Source organism: Gavialis gangeticus, unplaced genomic scaffold (assembly GCF_001723915.1).
Source record: "Gavialis gangeticus isolate Ggan-Ray unplaced genomic scaffold, GavGan_comp1, whole genome shotgun sequence".
Classification (NCBI taxonomy): Eukaryota; Metazoa; Chordata; order Crocodylia; family Gavialidae; genus Gavialis; species Gavialis gangeticus.
The window spans coordinates 47,184,911-47,207,268 of NW_017729026.1; the positions used below are offsets into that span (position 1 = coordinate 47,184,911).

At 39.3% G+C, this 22,358-nt stretch overlaps 1 protein-coding gene across 2 annotated transcripts in view; it reads left to right on the forward strand.

Moving 5' to 3' along the window:
- Nucleotides 1–22,358, forward strand: part of EPHA7 (EPH receptor A7) — a 290,299-nt gene that overhangs the window by 94,643 nt on the left and 173,298 nt on the right. For both annotated transcript variants that reach the window (XM_019520196.1, XM_019520197.1), the window contains exons 4-5: nt 7,267–7,422; nt 8,324–8,659. In XM_019520196.1, coding sequence (XP_019375741.1) covers nt 7,267–7,422; nt 8,324–8,659 — 492 coding nt within the window. The remainder of the gene's footprint in view (nt 1–7,266; nt 7,423–8,323; nt 8,660–22,358) is intronic.

Sequence of the window (22,358 nt, forward strand, 5' to 3'; positions counted from 1 at the left end):
CCTTTTGACCTTTCAAATATTGAAGAACTGGGTATTTTTTCACCCACTTGATCAGAATATATTTAATTTGTATTGTGTATAACTTCAAGCAAATTATCAATGCCATTTCAGAGAGGGAAGCCTAAAGGAAAAACAATGCAGGACATTATTTTAGACCAAGAGAAATATTTTTCTCTGAGTTTAAAAGACCAAAAGCCACCTCAGATCTTGCTGATAACATCAAACTTTTAACCTCAGGGGGAAAAAAAATAAAACAGGCATCTTTGTTTAATCCCACAAAATAAAGAGTAATACCTCCCTTTTACTTTATATAGTGATATACAATACCTTCTACATACCCCTGTTAAAGAACTATAAATGTTTTTAAACCTTTTTACACAAGATGCTAGTAACAGTGCTACTAGGGTTTTTGTTTTAGTGGGGTCCTTTTAATGCTCTTAAGGAATACATTTTAGGAATAATGTTGCCCTATATTTATGGGGTGTTTCAATTGAAGGAATAATTTAATAGATGTTGTCGCATGGACCTCCTCTTTGAATGAAAGATGATGGAGATAGTAGCATGATGCAATGTGCGTCCGAACCTACTGCCTCTGGTATGCTATGCACAAGAATAAAAGGCTTTCACTCATGTAGTCTAGTAGCAGACATTCAGATCCTTTGAACTATAATAAGAAATGCATACGTACTTTAAATAACAAGTGCCTGAGCATATAAATGTCTAGATCAAGCCATCAGAAAAAAAATATAAAGGGAGTTAGGGGTTTTCTGTTTATGTTTTGTAATTTGTGTCTGAAATCTCTATTTCTCTCTCTGCTTCTTTGCTTTGTGATGTTTCCTGCTGAGAGGGACAGACTGGAATCACAGTAGGCATTTTTCTCTTTCAAGTTGCTCTTTGAATGCTACAAGACCCAGTGTGTTTGTCCAGAATTTTTTGTAGAGGAACTTGACTAGCTAGGACAAGACAGGAAACTATTACTTGGTCATTTGGCTGGATCTTAAGTAGATATGCCAAGACAAGACCAGACCAACAGACATATATTTAAAGCATTCATGTATATTTCTATTAATATATTTATAAGACATTTACTCTGCAGTGCTTTTTTGGTAATCTTTGGATAATCTTCAATGAAAATTTAAAAAAGACAAATTCTGAGTCAAATATGGATAGCTAGCACAATTTGTGAATTCAGTAGGTCATATTTGCTCAGTTTTTTATTGTGAAACTTACCCAAATTGTTGTAAAATTTGTTCTTGCTGTTGTTATTTTTGTGAATCCTGTTTGGCATAATCATGTTATATTGTATTTTCCTACAGCGACACAATCAAGGTATAACAATGATTTTTACAAAAGTGGTGGTTTGGGGTTTTTTTGTAATATAAGATGGAGCAACTTTTATTAAAGTCATTTTGGATTTATGGTAATTTAGACCAGCACCAACTTTGGCTCATACTCTATAATTTTTAAAAAGTAAAAAGCTTAAAATGTCATGGTGATTACTTTTAGGAAATGGGTATCTTGCTACAAATTATACAGAACCAGTTTTTTCCTCTCACCTATATGGATAAACCCCCTTTATGGATTTAATTACTTATGGATAAAACAGTTGATAAATTATCTGAAGTTTTAGCCTTTATTTCTTTGTTTTCACGGGGATAGTGTGGCCAAAACATGACACTGGGGCTGATTCGAAGCCCCTTAAAATCATTAGGAATCTTTATTGATTTAAGTGCAATTTAAATGAGGCTGTTACATCTAGGTGAGGCCCATTGTTATGGTATCTGAGCACCTAAGCCATATGCAATTTTTATAAATATCAATGTCTTCGGATAACTCAATTATGCACCCTAAAAAAAACCAGCCAAAAGTGAATGTTACCAAGGCAAATACCTTCTCTCTGAATTTATGATGACTGCTTAACCAGCTTTAATAATTTAATAACTGGTAGTCAATATTACCCCCCAGTAAAATTTCTGCACGTATAACTGATGACTAAGAAAAGTTAAACCATCAGTGCTTTGGATGACTGATTTATTGGAGAACTTAAGTGAAGCCATGGAATTGAAAGCGCCTGAGTTTCATTAGTCGTTTCTAGAGGAATTCTGTGCACTTGTGTGCTTTCTGTTGACAGTGGTTGCTATGTTAGCAAGTGTGCCCCTTTAACCGTCTTCTCCAAAGGTGAAAAAGGGTCAGAGTCTATTTACAATTGGTGGCATTTCCTTTTGTTCAATATTGTTCGGAAGATTCTATCAGGTTTACTAAAAAAGAAGATAATTTTGAAATAACTTGTTTAATACATAGCATAGGTTAAATGTTCACTTTTTAGTTAAGTAAAGATTAAAAATATATCCATTAACTACATTAATGTGGACATTTTATAGTTTTTTCCCCCTGTATTGCTGTAAACAAGAAAATGGATTCTATTATAGTTTAATAAATATAAAATAAGTAGGGTGATTACTGAAAGTATATTTAAAAATATCAGTTTACTGGCTAATGCAAGAAGATAACAAATACATGTTCCTACTTAACCATGGGTTCTTACTTCACCATGTCTTCAGCCTTGAGATGGTGGGTGCAAAGGGTTGGAGTTGGGGATACAGTGAGCCAGTTTCTGTGCTTTGTATCCTTTGCCAATATAAAGGACATTGAGTATAGGCCATTTGAGACACTGGCAGGTGAGGCAGGTAGCTATTTAGATCATGCAAATAGCAATAGCCATTTGCCAAATCCCACTGATTTCAATATTAAAGGCATCTCTTGAGCAAATTTAAGCATGCTGGCTAATTGGTGTGGGAACAGTCTGCTCTCAATGTTTGCATCTCATTAGGAGTCCTTACATTGCTACTCAGAACATCTTGCCTCTAATAGCAACCTTGAAATTAATAGGACTTAATAGTAAAGCACTGACAGTGGTTGAGATGGGTGAGAAGGATTAACTGCCTACCCTGCATATTGGTCAATTTGTGATTGCCAAAGGAACCTGCTACAGGCAGTTACAATTGTCCTTGAAATGTTCTTTCTGGCTGTGTTCAGATGAGCATAGATGTGCGGTATGTGGTGCCACAAACCCGTCTGCAGAGATCTGGGTGACAAAAAATCCCACACCGAAAAAAGCATGGCAGTGCACATGGTGGCAGTGCCTGCTGCCCAAAACCAGAGCCTGGCCAACCAGAGCCACACTTCGGCTGCCAGCCAGGCTCCCAGCTGAAGGACCATTGTGGCTGCAGCCCTGTGAGGCCCACAGGACCCAGGTAAGGCTGCTGAAGCCAGCACAGTTGCTGGCTCCAGCCTCCCCTATCCCACCTGGGGTAACCTGGGTGTTCTCCAGGGACAAGCAACAGCAGCACAAGCTGTTTCCCAGGAAAACAAATGTCCATGCTTGTGTGGACGTGGCCTGAGTGCATCCTGAAATACTTAGACAACTGGGTAGGTCCCTTTCTCATGCTGCCACTGGTGAGCTTTTTGAGGGGTTGTGTCTCCTTCTGATAAAATGTAGCTAAATCCCACAATCAAGCCTTTTTATGTACATATATGAAAAAAACAAACCAAAACAAAATAGTATGTATGGACATACAGATATAGGCTGAAAGGAGATTTAGCTTTCCTGTGTTTCAGCTGCCCTGTGTTAATGTACACATCCTTCATTCATTGAGAGCTAAATTACTGTTGGTTAGGTTTCATTTACTGTGAGGTAAGAGCATGTAAGCAGGTTGCTAATATCAAATAACTGATCTGTGATAAATGTCCACCTCTTTTACCCTATGGTAAATTGTCTGGATTTCCGTATCCCTAGTGCTACACTTGCATCTATACTTCCTGTTGTGTGCTAGCCAGATATTCAGTGGGCTGGCACATTTGCTGAGTTAACTTGCGTGTTGGGTGCATTTGCACCCTCAGATAGGTATGAATAAGGTCAGGCTCTTAACTAATGTAAATCAGCATTGTTCCTGTCAGTTCGAGGTGAGCTGCACTATTTTATTAGTCCCTCTCTAGATCATCTCTCTAGAAACAGCTTTATAACCATTAGTTTTGAAGTAATGTTGTATTATGTTTGCTGCTCTTGGCACACCCCCTGTCTTCTAGTCAGTCATCTTTCCATAGAGTCTCTTGGTTGCAGCCCTTTTGCTTACAAATCTTGTTATCAAACTGGGCCAAATATGTTTTGCACAAGTAAGCTCTTTCCTTCCAGGACTGCAGCTGATTAAAGTGATTCAGCAACAGCTTCTTTAAAACAAAGCATTATTTATCCTATTCTGTCCAGTTACCACGTCCCTGGAGCTGGAGAAGCAAATTGCTGCTGCATCATGTTCACTGCGTCTCATAGTTTGCCTCTGTTAGTGTCTTCCTTTGGACAGCTAGGCCAGGGACAGACATTACACATAAACCAGTTTAAGTGATCAGAAACTGGTTTAAACCTGTAACAGAACAGATGTTCAGTGAACATAAACCAGTTTGAAAATGGCTGAAACTGGTTTGAGATAAACCTGGTTGAATGTAGTATCAGACTTAATTGATTTGGGTCAAGCCGGTTTATGCAATGCCCAGACCCCTTGTTGGTTTAAATTAAATCAGAGTCCCCCAGCATCCCAGCATGCTCTCTGGGCTGGGTGGGGCTCTCTGCTTCACAGCAGGGCTGACCCCTCCCCTCTGCTTCCTGACTGCAGCTCTGGTAAGGAGTGCAGGCTGCTCACCCCTTTTCTCCTCACCACTCCCTGCTAAGCAGTGACCAAGTCTCATAGCATCATAGTACTTAGGGTTAGAAAGGACCTAAACAGATCATCAGGTCTGACCCCCTGCCCTAGGCAGGAACAGGTGATGGGGTCATATCACCTCAGCCAGATATCTGTTAAGCCTCCTCTTGAAGGCCCCCCAAGGTATGAGAGTGTACCACCTCCCTTGGGAGTCCATTCCAGAGCCTGGCAGCCCTAATTGTAAACTAATGTCTCCTGATGTCCAGCCTGAACCTTCTAACAATTTGTGACTGTTATTTCAGGTAACCCCAGCTGGTGCCTGGGGGAACAGAGCCTTCCCCAACCCCCGCTGGTCCCCCCTGGTGAGTTTGTGAACTGCCACCAGATCGCCTCTCAGGCTGAATAGGTTCAGGCCCTTTAGCCTCTCCTTGCAGGGCCTGCCTTGCCCTTGACGAGTGGCCCTCCTCTGCACCCTTTCAATGCTAGCCACATTCCTCTTGAAGTGCAGCACCCAGAACTGGACACAGTACTCCAACTGTGGCCTGGCCAATGCCGTATAGAGGGGAAGGATCACCTCCCTGGACCTACTTGTGATGCATCTGTAGATGCATGACAAGGTGCAGTTGTGGCCTTACTGACTGCTTCTTCGCATGGGCGGCTCATGTTCATCCTGGAGTCAACAATGACTCCAAGATCCCTTTCTGCCACCATGTTGACAAGAAGGGTGTTCCCCAGCCCATAGGTGTGTTGTTGATTCCTTCTCCCTAGATGCAGCACCTTGCATTTCTCTGTGTTGAATTCCATCCTATTCTCATCCACCCACCTCTGTAACCTGTCTAGATATAGCTGGATTCTGTCCCACCCCTCCAGCATGCCTGCCTCGCCCCACAACTTGGTGTCATCAGTGAATTTGGACAGCCTGCTTTCCATACACACATCCAGATTGCTGATAAAAGTGTTGAACAGTACAAGCCCCAGGACCGAGCCCTGGAGGACTCCACTGTCCACATCCCTTCAGGTTGAAAATGACCCATCCACCACTACTCTCTGGGTGTGACCATCTAGCCAATTTGCCACCCATCTGACTGTGTAGGCATCAGTGCTGCAGTCACCAAGTTTTTTTTTTAAAGAGAATTTAGTGGGAAACCATGTCAAAGGCCTTCTAAAAGTCCAGGAAAATGGCATCCACCCTAACACGCTCATCCAGGAACTTTGTGATCTGATCATAAAAAGAAACCAGGTTAGTCAGGCAGGACCTGTCCTCAGTGAACCCATGTTGGTTGTCCCTGAGCAGTACCTCCCTGTGCCAGGGTTCCCGCTATGAACTGCACTCTCCCCTCCCTGCTGTGTCTCCCCCCCTCCCCTCTGCCTTGCAGAGAGGTATCTGTGTATTAGCCAGCAGACCACATGCTGGCTATGGTCTGTGCTGAATCAATAGGCAGAATTAACAGGTAGCTGGTAATGTCCCTCTGTTGTTTTCTTAATGGGGTTATAAACACTGAGTTAGGGGTGATGCACACCGTTATTAATTCCCTGCTGGGCTAATCAGAGCATCCTGCTGGAGCCTGGCCACGTTCCCCCTCCCCTCCCCCTGATCAGCTCGGTTCTGTACAAGGGAAGGGAGGGCTGCTCTAGATTCTAGCCTAAGCCAGTGCAGGCATGTGCCTGCATTTCTGGGATGTTTGTGCAGTTACAAAGTGATTCAGCCTAGCCAGGTTAGACTAACTTGAAAAGATTGAATCAACTTAGGCTTTTTTAATGTCTGTCCCTAGCTCTAGTGACAACTCAGCCTTTTCAAGGCTTCATTCATACTTCAATGAATGAGTATGCTCTTGGATACTAGATTCAGATTTGGGAAGAATAAACTTTGCCAGCTCAATTTTAGCTAGGAAAAAAACATTCCTCAGTTAATAGCCCCTCATCATTTCTTTGAGAACCCTTGGTATTTTCAGTGATAGCACCTTATCTTTGCCATTGTTTCATTTCCTGTTAGTTTCCATCTCACAATCTTCTTGGTTTAACTTTCTGCAGTTAGGAAGTATTGTAGCATTCTGGTAAAATGAGGCACACGGTGTAAAATATAGCGTTTTTCTCATTTTCCTCAGCTTCATCACTGGGTTTAGCTAATTTTTATTAACTGAGGTTCCACAGCTTGCTTTGTTTTCTATGTGCCCAGGAAGTGAACTACTTCTCTTGTTCTATTTCTTGTGGCTTGAGAGTGAAAATACTCTGCTGCTGAGGCAATTATGTTTTCATTTACTGCTAATACCACAAAATCAGGTAAAGGGCACAAGGAATTGATTGGTTTTTTTTGCTATAAGCCAGCTAAGCACAATTGCTTGCTTTTGCTGCAGTAGGTTTATGAAGATAATATGTATGTTGTGGAAATGTAGTCTTAGTTTCATAGTTGGTAGGGTCGGAAGGGACCTAATCAGATCATCAAGTCCGACCCCCTGCCATGGGCAGAAAAGAATGTGGAGGTCAAACGCCAACGCTAATGCCAAGATGGAGACGATAGCAGAACAGAAGCACATGCTAATTTTATATGTGAATTTGTTTTCTTCTTTTTTAGCTTGTGGCCGTGGGTTCTACAAATCCTCTTCACAAGATCTTCAGTGCTCCCGCTGTCCTACTCACAGTTTTTCTGACAGAGAAGGATCTTCACGGTGTGATTGTGAAGATAGCTATTATAGAGCACCTTCTGATCCACCGTATGTCGCATGCACAAGTGAGTCAATCATCAGTTTAATAATAAAATACTTTACTTAGCCAACCAGGTACAGCCATTTGTAGTTAGCTCTCAGTAGTACTACTACTAAATGGACTTTAGTGCATTTGAAAACCAGTTTTACAATGATAAATGAATTTGAAGTGGATGGGGAAAAAGTACACAGTGAATGTAGAATCAACTTCAGTATAATTTTCATGTTTGCCCGCAATAACCTTGAGACAGATGAAATGCTGGGCAAATACATAACTAGTTGTAACAGGAAGAATGCAAGCACGGTTTTCCTGCAGTTGTAAAATTGTCACAGACAATGTGCCCAACCTGATATAACACCACAATGAATAAAATGCGGAATGAAAAGTAACCTGTGTGGATTTGGGCTTTGATTAAACTGTAATGGGATATGGCTTAACATTCCATCTGTAAATAGACTAACGTACACAGATTGGTGAGTCAGGTAATGAGAGTCTCCAAAATCCAAAGCTATACCCAAATACTGCTGTAAATCATATCAGAGCTTATTAAGGAAAGTCTAAATGCATTTTGTGCTGTGAGTTTAAAAGGACAGTATGTGTGAGTGCAGGAAATCCCAATGTCAGGAATGCTATAAAAGTCAACTTCTGAGGTGCACTGACTGTTCTTTTTAATTGTACAGAGGAAAAATAGCCAAAGTCAGTTGCAGTAAATATACAGACAATTGTTATCCTGATTCCTTAATGGAAAATAAATAAAACTCTTGCCAAGTGAGTTCAAGAAGGCTTTTATGTAGGTTGTAGTAAATGTAATGAAATGTTTATGTGAAGAAAAATGCTTCAGCTAGCCTGTCTCAGTTATTAAAGTGCTAGCTAAATGCCCCATACTGATTCTATATATTTAGTGTTTTATTTTCTGTGTTACAAAGGACCACCATCTGCACCACAGAACCTCATTTTCAACATCAACCAAACTACTGTGAGTTTGGAGTGGAGTCCTCCTGCTGACAATGGGGGAAGAAATGATGTGACCTACCGAATTTTGTGCAAGAGGTGCAGCTGGGAGCAGGGTGAATGTGTTCCTTGTGGGAGTAATATTGGATATTTGCCCCAGCAAACTGGATTAGTAGATAACTATGTCACTGTCATGGACCTGCTAGCGCATGCTAACTACACTTTTGAAGTTGAAGCTGTAAATGGAGTTTCCGACTTGAGCCGTTCCCAGAGGCTCTTTGCAGCTGTCAGTATTACTACTGGTCAAGCAGGTAAGTTTTCGTGACTTAAAATTTTGAACGTAGAGTAAAAGAGAGATTGGAAACCCGCAAAATGTAGGTACAGATGGCCAGGTGCATGTTGGATGTATTTTCTTCTCATGACTCTTCTTCTCATTTTGCTGGCTAATCAACATGTGTTTCTGTCACAGCATGATAACCTGCTGCTGTGTCTTAGCATTGTAATTACTTTCACAAAATAAGAAAGTTTTAAAGAATCGTGCTTATCTTTTCACATATCTTTTCTTCACTCTGTAAAAACATTCTCATTTCTACCTCACTCTAGTTCTAGTGCCCTAGTACCTGAAGAAAGCAAATGCAATGTGAAGGTCCTACTACATAGGCTCTTTCTGAATATTTTCAATCTGTATTAGAATCCTTGGTCACTGGAAAATGGCTTGAGTATCTGACTGTTTTCAGTGTTCATGTCTTCCCTTAGGATTATTCTTCCAGTTTATTTAATATTTTCAGGTACTTGATGATGAGATTCAGTGAGAATACGACAATTATATTTCGCTTCTTATGTTTATCATAATCTGACAGGTGAATGTCAGGGAAAATAAAATTAAAGTAGCAAATCGCCCAGGGGAAAATCTGGTTTGGTTGTATTAGTATGGAATGGGAAAAAATGGGATGTCTCCTGTTTGGTACAATAAAATGAAAAATTGCTTGTTGATAAAAAAAATAGTAATAATAATCATGGACTATATTACTTATGTGTTGTTGGCTTAGGACAGTGTGATAAACCTATGAGAAAACTAACCATCTATGCTGTAAGCATAAGTCTTAACCCATGTGGTAATTCTATTTTCTGCTTTCTGAAAAAAATGCTGAAAGGGAATGAGGAGCTATAGATTGAGTCAAGGACTATTGTTAAGTAATACTTGAAAATATTTCTTGTACTTTTGTGTTTTATAGTACATTTTATGGAACATAATCATTTTTAGTGCAGATTTTTTTTATGTGGAAGGATTTCATATACTAGTGTAATGAAATTAAATCAAGAACTGTGCTGAGGATAGTGAATAACAAGAAGAAACGTAGTGATCAATTTGCATTTTGAAGGCCTATTTTTAAAAAAAGTGTCCAGATATTTAAATTAAAAACAAAGCTGAAATTGTCTGTATTTCCTCTGAATCAGTTGTTAGGCTCTGTTTGGGAAGTTCAACTTACCTAACCATGCTTTGGGAAATATACTTCAGTTCTTATCTGTTGGGCACATTTCTCCAATTAGAAGGTAGTTCTGCTTCTATGGTTGTTCAGTCCTTGGACCCTCTCTTGACCTTTAGAGAGAGAGATTTGTCCCAATACTTCTTATCATTTCAAAACTTCCACCATCTTGGCACCTCACCTTACAACCTTCATATTGCTTTTCTCAAATTATTCAAATTGCCATCTCTTTAATTAAATGTCTGGCCTATTTCAAGCAAATTGAGGGACAGTGTTCAGCTGTGTCTATAAACCTGTACTGAGCTACAATATGCTGAAGAGGATTAGAGTCTCTGTTATTCAGCTAAATCAAATGGACCTCTTTAAATGTACCTTTATGATCCAGATGATCTAATGGTACACTAAATAACTTAAGAGGCCGTGTGATCTAATGATTGGAATCATTTATGAAGAAGATGGAAAGATTTATTAAATGATACAGGCAGTTTCTCTGCCAGATTGTTCCTTACAGTGTATTCTTTAATACTTTCATAGGCAAGACAAAAAGAGATCATTTTGATCATAATAATGTGACCTCTTGCATAACATAAACCATAGAATTGCGTCAAGTAAGTTATAGATGTTAAATTCATAATTCCTGATTGAACTAGAACACATATTTTAGATAGAAAAAACACCCAATATTGAGTTACAGACTTCAAGTGATAGAGAATCCAGCATGCCTTGAGTAAGCCTTATTCTAGAAATCAGGACGTGGTTGTAGCACATTGGCTGGTTTTGTGACGTGGAGCAAGACATTTAGGGTAGTATTTTCAAATATCCGCTAATTCTGATGACCTACATGTTTCTCGTTGGCCACTGAAAAACATACATGCTTGAATTTATGAACTGATTTGAAAATTTTGGTTTTAACTTTTTGGTGCTATAGTTTCCTCCCCTCTAAAGTTATTTATCTGTCTTAAAAAAAAAAGTGGTTTGACATCTTCTATTGAAAATGACTATATAAATGTATAGTGTTTTTCCATGTACAGGATAAAATGCCTGTTAAAGAAGAAAGGCCAGTTTCCTTTTTTACATTTTTCCAGAACAAGGAAAATCCTTATTTGCATTATTTTGTACCCACATTTTGGAGGATAATGCTAATTTTCTTTGGTTTTGTGAGGGGAAATATTTTGGAGGGGAGAGATTGATGACTGTAATTGAACAGAAAGACTGGTCTCTCAAAGGAGAGAGAGTGTAATGCTGTGCTCTTATTTTATTTTTGCCATGGAGAGAAGGAAAATGTTGGATTTATTTATATCCAAGTAAACTAGGATTCATGCAGCTCTCATTTGTGACTTTGTCACTGTTCTATACTACTTACAAAAATGGTTCTTTCTGTGCCCATCTAGCTTTTTTTTGTGTAAATGTGTCTATAACTAAACCTTTTGCACTGGTTATTATGTTATCACATTAGGTGGCTACATATAATAACCAGGCACACCACATGCATGGAAACATGCAGTAAGATTTGCCTTTTGTCCTTTTTGTTTCAATGAATTGATCCCTTAGGGTCATATTCACAAAAATTCAAATAACTGAATAATGATAACATGAAATTATTTAAACGAGAATAAGCTTATGGAATATTTTCAGCTCATTAACCTGCTTTTCTTCTCCCCTTAGTGGGATAAAGAGAGCATGCCATGAAAAAGAAATGTCATGCCATCTAAAAAGAAGAAACCAGACTGTTAAGGTCAAGCTGTTTGTGTTTTTGAAAAAGAATATTAGTAGAGAAGGTATATAAGCTGATAAGTGATTTTCCAGGGACCATGACTCCTCACAATATGGTAAATGTAGGATACATGCCGTAAGATTTGATGTTTAAAGTTATATTGCGACTAATACAGCTGTTGCTAAATGTTGTGTTTTTAAACTGCGTCCAAGGGATATAATGCAGCATCTTTACAAAAACAAGAAGGTTCAAAGCTAACTCTTACTCTACTTTTAGATGGATAAGTGCATTTCAGGGTACTTATGAGATTTTAGAGCTACTACCCCAGAAAGTTCTGTAACTTGTATGTGCGGTAAGCACCCAAGGGTAAGCTAATTGTTTGCTGCATCAAGGTGCTGCAACAAATTGAGGGTACAGTGGAAAATTAGACCCCCATGTTGCAAGTTGTTCTGAGCGGATCTTGCGCACCTACTTGAACGTAGTGGATGGGTACCTTAGAAAGATGTGAGTGACAGGCAGAGGAGTGTTGCAAGCCAACGCTGCAGGGACATAAAGAAGGAATGCTAGCTGAGAGAAATTCATTTTTGTGCACAGTGCTTATTTGCTATTTAAATTTCATTTACATCTTGCTTCAGTGGGAGATTCACCTTTACATAACCCTGGATATCCTTCTTTCTGACTCATCATACCATTTTTCCAGTTTTCTGACTATTCTCTCCAGCGCCCAAAAGACTAAATAGATACCTGTGGTGCCAGTTTGGTATTTCAGTCATGCAATTTACACTACTTTGGCACTTATGTCTGCTGATGAATTTAGGCCACACTACTGGAGTTCTCCCTTAAGATTTTTTTTTTATATATATCAGAAAGCACATTATTTACCTAGTTGTGTCATTATCAGGTGTTTAAAACCTATCTTTCGAATCCTATCTCACACAGTACTTACAGATGGATTATTCTCTAATTGATGAGCAACAAATTTACCTGCTTTCCCTCAAAAGGTTCTATTTGTATATCAAGAATTATGTCTGGTGTTTGCCATTTTTCAGCAAGTGAAAGTCACCCAATACTGATACTAAAACAGTCACTAGCTACAGTTTTATTCCGAATGCAATCATTGTCCCCAATTCACAAAACATGAGATTACACACAAAAAAAGTGAGATTTAAAAAAAAAAAGTATTTTACCTTTTTATTTACCTTGTAATTTTGAGGACTTTGGGTTCACTTTTTAAAGCTGTTTTCTATGATCATTAGGCGTAGAAATTTATTTAAAAGCAAAATAATAGAAAATAGGGTTAGACGGGACATCAGGAGGTCCAGTGCAGTCTGTGCTCAAGGCAGAAACATTCCTGTCTAAACTAGCCAGACAAATGTTTGTCTGTCCTTCACTTAAAAATCTCTCAGTGACTTCTCTAGTATCCCAATACTTAACCACGCTTATAGTTAGAAAGTTCTTTTTTTTAATAACCAATATAAATCTCCCTTGTTGCAAATGCAGCCCATTACTACTTTGTGGACAAATTGGAGAGGATCCAAGGGAGGCCAGCAAAAATGGTTAGTGGGCTGGGGCACATTTCTGAGGAGAGGGCACTGGACTTATTTAGTCTGGAGAAGAGAAGACTGAGAGGGGATTTAATAATAGGCTTCAACTACCTGAAGGGTGGTTACAAAAAGGATGGGTCTAGACTGTTGTCAGTGGTGGCAGATAACAGAACAAGGAGTAATGGCCTTAAGTAGCAGCAAGGGAAGCTTAGGTTAGATAGTAGGAAGAATTTTCTCAGTAGGAGGTTAATAAAGCAGTGGAACAGGCTATCCAGAGAGGCTGTGGAATCACTATCCTTGGAGGTTTTTAAGACCCTGCTAGACAAAGCCTTGGTTGGGAAGATCTAGTTGGGGTGGTCCTACTTTGAGCAGGGTGTTGGACTAGATGACTTCTTGAGGTCCCTTCCAACCCTACTTTTCTATGATCCTGTGCTTCTTCCACTGTTTTTAATAATGCCCAGGGTGCACCCCAGTGTCCTTTGCTTTGCATTAATTTCAGCTTCTCTCTCTGAATCCTAGGATAGACTGCATAGTTGTTTGTAGATCTACTACAGTCTGTGGACATGAATCACAAAGTATAAACTTACATTACAATGATTTGCTTATTCAAGTTATTTTTTCTCATTATTTCTATTATGTTTTTTTTGTACATGTCTAACATTTAAGTAGTAGATCAGGTTAATTCTATTGAAGTAAAACTGCACATTGATCTCAAATCACTTTACCTCAGATTATTCTTACAGATGTTTGACAGGAGGTGGTAGCTGATTTCATGCCTGAATTAAGATTATGGAGAAAAACTTGATAAAAATTCCTGGCTCTGTGTTGTAAACATCATCAGTTCTGAGAAAACAGTTTGTTCATTCAATGATTATATAAAGTAGTATTTTAATATAGTCAGAAGTAGTATTTTAATATAGTCAGATCCACAAGGTTATAGAGATAATTTAGGTATACAAGATAGTGTATTATTATAATGTTGTTAAACATTATAAAATATTATGGGTTTTAAGCCTTCTGCAGTAAAGTAATCCTATGGAATTTTGATCACAATAAAATACTGTATTCCAAATGTTTTCAAGACCATTTCTGATGTTATAAATAAATTAAAGAGACTGAAATGGCAAAGATTGTTTTTAGAAATCTGCGTAGTAACAAGATATATCCTTTATTGCTTTACTATTAGTCTAATATTTCTATCTATGATGTAGGAAAGAAGCACAAATGGTAGATGCAAGTCATGGTGCTTATGACCTGCTCCTGTTTCATTGAAGTCAAAAGGAACTGTGTTATATATTTGGCAGGATTTGACCCTAAATGCACTTCTAGAACACACTGAGTGGCAGGATTTAGTGGTAACAGAATAATTTAGAAGCTTTTAGTTCATGTCATATCTTAGTCTTGACTATTCCTAACCAATTTTATCCTTTACGTTTCATGTTCCAAATTGTAGAAGAATCACAAACACAGAGAGGGAGGGTGAAATATGAAAGACTGAAATATTGATGTCGCTGTGTTTATGAATACCTGCCTGTCTGTCTATTAATTTTTATCAATATTTTTATTAGAAATTAAATGGACAATTGCCATAATTTTTATTTTTTGGAAATTCTTTCCCAAAATCTTCTCCCATTTTTTTGACAAACTTTGTCCTGACACTTTTCTAAAACAGGGTGCCCGGAAGAACAGAATAATCCCCCACCCCAAATTTGTATAAAAAAGTCCATGTGAAATAGGATTATTTAAAAAAAAAATAGATTACTCTGACCTACTTCTAAAAAGCTATTTATAAATTAACTGTAGAAAGTGTCTCTGTATTGTCCAACTATGCAGAACCAAGCAGCAGCGCAGAATAGATATAGTTAGTTCTGGTGATACGATTGTTGAATATTCACTCTTCTACACTAACCTAAACTTCACTGGCTTTTGTTTCTTCACTTTCTCTTCTAACTTGATAATGAACTAACGTTACTAAATTATCTGTGGGACACACAAGAGCAACATATGTCGGAGAACCTGGCATTGTTTATGTACTGTGCAATGCTAGCTCTTGGCAGTAATTTCATCTCAAGATAAAAACACTTTCACTTTCATCTTCACCTTTATGTAAATATATTTAAATGGGGCTGTGAGAATTTACACTCCTTAGACACTTTTATGTTTTTATTTTATTAATTTTAGTTTAAACAGAAGATGGCTGCATACAAAGAGGTGAACTGGTTGGGATTCTAAAGATATTTGTTATGATGGCTTTGCCTCATGGAGACAAGTCTTGGAAAAACAGGCATTGCACAAATTGTACATCTTTAAGAGGCAGTCTCCCTTCCAGGATGTCACATAGCTAGAGATAGGTGGAACTGGACAGAGCCAAGGGGGAATTTCATGAAAACGTAGAGGTCTCTCATCTTGACACACCTTGAGTCAGGGGCAGATCTAGAGGAATTTCTGTGGCATGGTCACACATGGCTATGGACCATGCCATAGGAGTATCACCTGAGGACTTTTTCAGTTGCCCAAAGCAGGTAAGAATTGCTCCTTCTCTTCTGGTCCATGCTCAGTAGCACAGCACTTCTCCTCCTATTTCTCACCTCCCCTGCTGTCCCAACTGTCCTTTCCCGACCTAGGATACGGGAAGCTCCAGAGCCATTGTGGCCCTACTGCAGCTGGGCTGTACAGGAGCTGGGCTCAGCCAAGGACAACAGCAGCATGCAGGGTTTCCTTCCCTGCCCAGTTGCCCCCGGTTTTCCCACCACCCCAAGAGCAGGCTCAGGGAGGGAGAGCCTGCCCACTGCTGCTGCTGCTGTTTCTAGCAGAGCTGAGCTGAAACTGGGCAGGAGTGGCTCTGGAGGTGCCCTGGTCAACAGGATTCAACAACAGTGGCAGGCATTGGAAGGGGGAATAGGAGGGGAGAAAAGGTGCTCTTGAATACGTAGGGGAAGAGAGGGAGTGCAGGGACAGGGGCAGGACTCTTATCTGATTTGGGGACATTAAAAAAAGTCCCTAGCTGATGTGTTGTGGGCTGCCTGTCCTTGTGGGGTGCATATATTAATAAGATTTTCATAGACAGTTATAGTTATTCATATTATTAGTATCATTGTAGTGCATAAGGAGCGCTAGGCATTGATCAGTATCCCTTTGTACTGATCTGTTCAAACACAGTACAAAATTAATGGTCCCTCTCTCATTTACTTTCCCTCTCCCAAATGTCAGTGAGAAGCAATGGATATTTTGGCAATAGCTTTTACTGGACTAAATGTATAGTTGGGAGAGATGCTAAAAAGCTTGTCTAACATCTCTTTCAACTTGGACCAATAAAAACTATCACCGCTCCCCCATGCTTCTCACTTAGTTCCTATACCATTGTGACCACAACAACACTCCAACTCTAGTTTAATTTAATTGTAAGACAAGAGATGAATAGATGGATACACCCAGACAGACAGGAAAATATAAATTAAAAATGAGAGACAGCCAGGCAGATGGGAAAGTACAAGGCAACTATGAGATGCTACCGGTCCACATGACAAACTGTAGTTTCAGCACACCAGCACCCTAAATACTGTAAGGAGGATTTTAACAAGGATTTTGAAGAAAATATATTAACTTTGTGAATGTTCCTCCTAAGGGGTAGCTTGAAAGTGCTTGTTTGGAAGCTTCAGAAATAGGTGATAGAAACATACGGTATGCTTGGTTGAGGTTATAGATACAGTTTTGGTACAATTTTATGTAGTTCTAGCCAGTCACGTGATAACTGATCTATTGGGGTAATCTTATTTGCACTGGAATTCAGCAAGAAACAACCATTATTCAAGAGTTTTTGAGATTTTACATTTTTCATATCTAGACATGGAAATAAAAATTGAGATGCTGAAAATAATCACAAATCAATAATCTTAAAAAAGGTCAACTGAGTAGTTTCTTTTTTGTAATTTCTAACTTTTCATTTTGATTATTGCTTTTTTACATAAATTAACTAAAGTGGGTTTTTTTAACTTCCCAATATGAGGATTTTAAAACATTTCATTTTGACAACTTGCATAGCAGTAAGAAAAAGGCACAAAAGATCAAACTCTGGTCATAAGCCTGCATTGGTGCTAGATAGGTTGTATTTTTTGTTGTTGTTGTAATAAATGGTTGAAAGATGCAAATAGGTCAGAGCCTCATGTAAATACGATTGTTTATTTGGTATATCTTATATATGTCAAACCATGTAGTGTTAAATAAGATGCCACTGAAACCAGCGAAGTACTGTAGGCCCAATCTCACATTAATTAAGAACTCTAACAGTTACATCAAACCTAAGTATAGGGGAAGGGTGATACTGTGAAGAAAAGAGTGGGACAGGGGACAGGTGATCTTGGTTCTGTTTTGACTGTGCTGTGAAATTTGCTTAGTATATTTGTTTTCTTTTTCTATCAATAAAATGGAAATAATACCCGATGCAGCATGCCTGATAGGAATGTTGTGAGGATTATTTTCTTAGTGTTTGTGAAATACTTTGAGATCTTCCAATGAAAAATGTTCTGGAAATGTGAAGTATTATTATCAATTAACATACTATATTTGCTCAAATATAAGATGAGGTTCCCCCCGCCAATCAGTCTGGGTAAAAAGCCCCTTTTCTTATTTTCGCTTTTGAAGAGGAGAAGGAGTAGACGACTGCTGTGGCTCTGATTCTGTCTCTGAGCCTGGGTAGGGAACACGGTCAGATCCACAGTAGCCCCCTGCCCACCACTCCACTTCCTGTCTGCAGATTTTGCCCCCTCACCCACTCCCTTCCCTCCTCCTTACTCTCAGGTGGAGCTCATCTCCAACTAAAGCTTGGGTCTCTCTTAGGCATGGAGCACATAGAAACTTCTTCCTGTACCCAGTCAATCAGCAGCACCAACACTGCTGCATGGCCAGGCAAGGGCTGAGCTTCCATGTGCTTTGATCCAGGGTAGAGCATCCTGAGCAGTATCTGACAGTAAGGGGCCTGAGGGGGGGTGCAGAGACTGGGTGGGGAGTCTGGGAGGGAAGTGGCAAAGATCGAGGTAGAGGGGGGAAGGGCAGAGGCTGTGGGTACCTGTGGGTGGAGGAGTGCAGGTAGCGGGGGGGGGGCGGGGGGCAGGAGGAAGAAGTGGTCAAGGCAGAATGCAAGTCGACCACCTGACAACTCCCCCCCCCCCCTGCTTCCACCATGCCTGCTTTCCCTGCTGTAGGCGGGGGGTGGAATTCAAGACAGACCTCCAATACTTAGATCCTATATCTGGAAAATTATAACCATTTTATAAATTTTGCAGGTATAGAATCTAATTATAGCATGGTTGTCTTTTATATTTAGAGGCATCTTATACTCAAGTAAATATGGTAGTATAAAAATTACAGCTTTTCTTTACTTACTATAAATTAATAAAACCTCAAATATTCATGTAATTTCAAATATCTGACTTAATTATTGAGTCATTTTTTATAAAACATTTTACTCATACATTTGCCTGCTAAGAGCAAAACTCTGAGACGATTGCTGGTTCATAAATTGTTGATAAGGTAATGTGTGAAGTTTTACCCCTAATTTTAATGATATTTGAAGTTTTATATTACATCCTTGGTTTCATTTCAGTATCATTGTTGTGCATATATTTTTGTTTTGTTTTAAATCAAACAAAATGTTTTTTGTTTTAAATCATAAAGTCTTGCAGCTGCTTTTAGATAAGCAAATGAATATCACTCCTGAAATCTACTATTGCAAATGCATAAGTGCCCTCATATTGGAGAACCTAATTGAGCTCATATGTTGTAAATTAAAAATTCTTTAACTGTAACATCTCTACAGAATGAAGCATTTGATGGCAACATGGCATAGAGCCAGCATACTGTAATGACTCTTCCTGTAAAGAAGAAAAAATGGCTCTTATAGGGACAGCTAAAGAAGTTTCTCTCTTAAATTTAAATGATAGAACAGCTATGTCTGCAACTTCTAGAAGGGATGGATTTCTCACACCAATGCCTGTTTAATGACTGGAAGCTTACTGTGGTGAATCTGTCACAGCTGGTGCAGTTTGATGCCAAATGTGCAGTGTGAGGTAGAAAGATTGAGAGTGTTTTGAGTTACGTGCTTTCTTAAGGTGAAGCCAAGTCTACCGCCTAGTGACAAGGTATGTAAGTTTCAGAATGATCCTTTAGTGTCTGATATTTGTTAATCACAGAATATCCAGCATCTCACTGGCCATACCAAATTCTACTTAGTAATAAAATAAGATATGCTGCTGTTGTTTAGGCTGAGTCTTTTTTTGCTTAAGTGGTAAAAGTGGTTCTGTTTCATGAAAGGAAAGGTTTTTTGAATGGGGTATTGACAGAAGAATTGAATAAGTATGAGTTCTTTAGCCATACAGAGAAGATGGTAAACACTTCTGGGATGGGGGAAAGGATACATCTTCCTCATTGCATTCCCCTCTGCTTCACAAGCACTTAGGAACTTGTCATCATCAGCAGCCCTTGATTCATGGATGACAGTCTTCCAGTAAATAGGGAAGTCATTGGTGAGTTTGGAGATAACTGAGGAGGCTGATCTGAGATCTGCATGTTTGACTGAAGACATGGCAGATAGTTCCAGGTGAAAGGAATGGATGCTGGTGATGTCAGGTCATAGCTTTCCTTTTGTGTCTGTCATCTGTCTGCCTCCATAGTGAGGGAGGTTTCTTCAGAATGATCAATCATCATAAATCGTCTGTGGGTGATTTAGTGTTTGAATCTCCCAGGAATTGATGATGATGTCACATTTCATAGTTTCATAGTTATTAGGATTTCTTCATGTTCGCCTTCATTGTGTCCTTGAATCTCTTATTTTGCCTACCTCTACAGTGATTGGGAGTATCAGACTTGTTTCAGCCAGTTGTCAGGCAACGTTATAGCATGTTCTGTCCAATGGTGCTGGTGCACTATAAATGTAGCTTTGATGCTGGGGGAGTAAGAGCCAGAACATTGGCATTCATTCTTCTGTCCTTCTAATTGTTATGAAGGATTTTATGAAGGTAACAGTCCAAAGCTTCCAGGCGTTTCTGATATGTCATGCAGATTTCAGAACCATACAACAGGATAGGAACGACAATGGCCTGGTAGATGAGAAGTTTTGTTGTGTCCTGATGTCACAATAATTGAAGACATGATTTTGGAGATGTTCGAAGGCAGCATAACAGATTTTATCTGGTGATATCATCTGTGTTTACTTTTTTAGAAAAGTAGCTAGTCAGGTAGGGAAAATGCTTAACATTCTGCAAGGACTGCCCTCTAATTGTAACTTGTGGAGGAGCAGCTGGTTGGTTTGGGGTGGGTTGGTAAAGTATGTTGGTTTTCATGAAGTTGACAGTAAGTCCAAACATTTGGTATGCTTCATTTCATTCCTCTTTGCCTCACAAGCACTTAGGAACTCATCATTGCCAGCAGTCCCTTCACACAAGAATGGCAGTCTTCCAGTAAATGGGGAAGTCAAGTCAAGTCAAGATTGAGCTAGAGCTTTTCAATTGAGTTGGCCCATGAGACACAGCCATCAGTGTACTGAAGTTCAATAATGGAGGTATTGGTTATCTTGGATTTGGAACTTAACTGGTTGATGTTAAAGAGATTCCCATCCATGTGATACTGGATGCTGACTCTGGGTGAAAGTCCATTAGCAATGAGATATGGAAAAGGTGTGATATTGATGAAAAAGAGCAATCACACATCCTTGCTTGACTCCAGTTCTAATACTGAAGGGATTTTATTTCCAAGCCATTGGTTAGGATGGTTGCTGTCATGTCAGTGTGAAGAAGTCTAGGAATGGTCACAAATGTTGCCAGGCATCCAAATCTCATCAGGATCTGCCATAGGCCTCCCTCTTGATTGAACTAAAGACCTTAGTCAGGTTGATGAAGGCCACATAAAGATCTCGGGTGTTGCTTGTGACACTTCTCCTAATGCTCCTATCTGTTATATCTATGAGCAGTTTGAAACCCATTGTGACTCATGTAGAGTTAGTTTGTTGAGAATAAGGGTAAGGATTTTCCAAGCTATGGACAGGTATGCAATACCGTGATAGTTGCTGCAAGCCAATCTATCTCCTTTGTTCAATATGATAATGATTCTGGCATCTCTCAAGTCACTGGGAATCTGTTTGTATTTCCAGATTTTCAGAATAATGTTGAGAGCTGGTAAGAGAGCTTTTTTTCCATTATGCATATACATTTTAGCTGGTATTCCATTAAGACCACATGTTTTGTTATTCTTTATCAGCCTAATGCCTCTCAAGGCCTCTTTTAATTTGTGGTTCTTAAAAGTAGTCCTTAATGGAATGTTGTGGAATAACTTTGATGGTATTGCTTGCAACATTAGAAACTCAGCTCAGAAGCTCTTGAAATGCTCCTTCCACCATGAGTTGATTGCAAAGCTGTCTTTAAAGAGCGTTGATCGATCCTTGGACCTCAGAGGGTTTGTTTCTTGTGTGCTTGGTCCGTAGATAGCTTTGGTTGCACTGAAGAAATCATGCATGTCATGAGCATCAGCAACTTTTATCCTTCCACCACTTCTTCTTTCACTCTTGAATTTTCCTCTGAGTTTCAGTTTTAATATGGCACTAAGGCTACTTGCAGATGCTAAAATACCCCCCAAAACGCAGCGCTTTAAACTTGGTGTATTCCTGCACTGAGCCCACTGCATGCCGAAAAGAGAAAGCACCATAGTTGGACCTGATTTTTCAGTATCTGTATAGATTGGCTGCTTTAGTGGGGCTTTTTTGGTGCTTTTCTCTAATAGGTAATTGAATCAGCTTCAGCTAGAGGTGCCAAAAAGCACTGCTGAGGTGCCTGATCTGTACAGATGCTGCAGAGCCCGGTTGGCGTAATGTGCTCCTTCTTCTGGTAAAGCATACTTTGTTTTGTTTTGTTTTTGTTTTTAATGTCTGTAAGCAGTCTTGCTTCTTTTTGGAGCTGACATAATTTTGCCTACCTCTGAAGGCTTTCCTTCATCTAAAGACCCCAGTTCAGAACTTTGCTGTCTTCAGTTTTCATTTTCTCAGGCTCTACCCTGAAAACTTGAGTCTACAATCCACAGCAGCCTGCATGACTTCTAGCTCTCTCTCTTCTGCTTCCTCTTTTTGCTAAAAAACCCATTCCCACAGCAGGTTTAATGACCTTCTTTATTATACTATTTCATTGTTTGAAGTCTACTGCTTAAACGCATAATGTATTCCTTCACATTCTCCTCTACTGTGCTGCCTTCAAAAAACTAATGGCTTAAGCTAATTGTGACC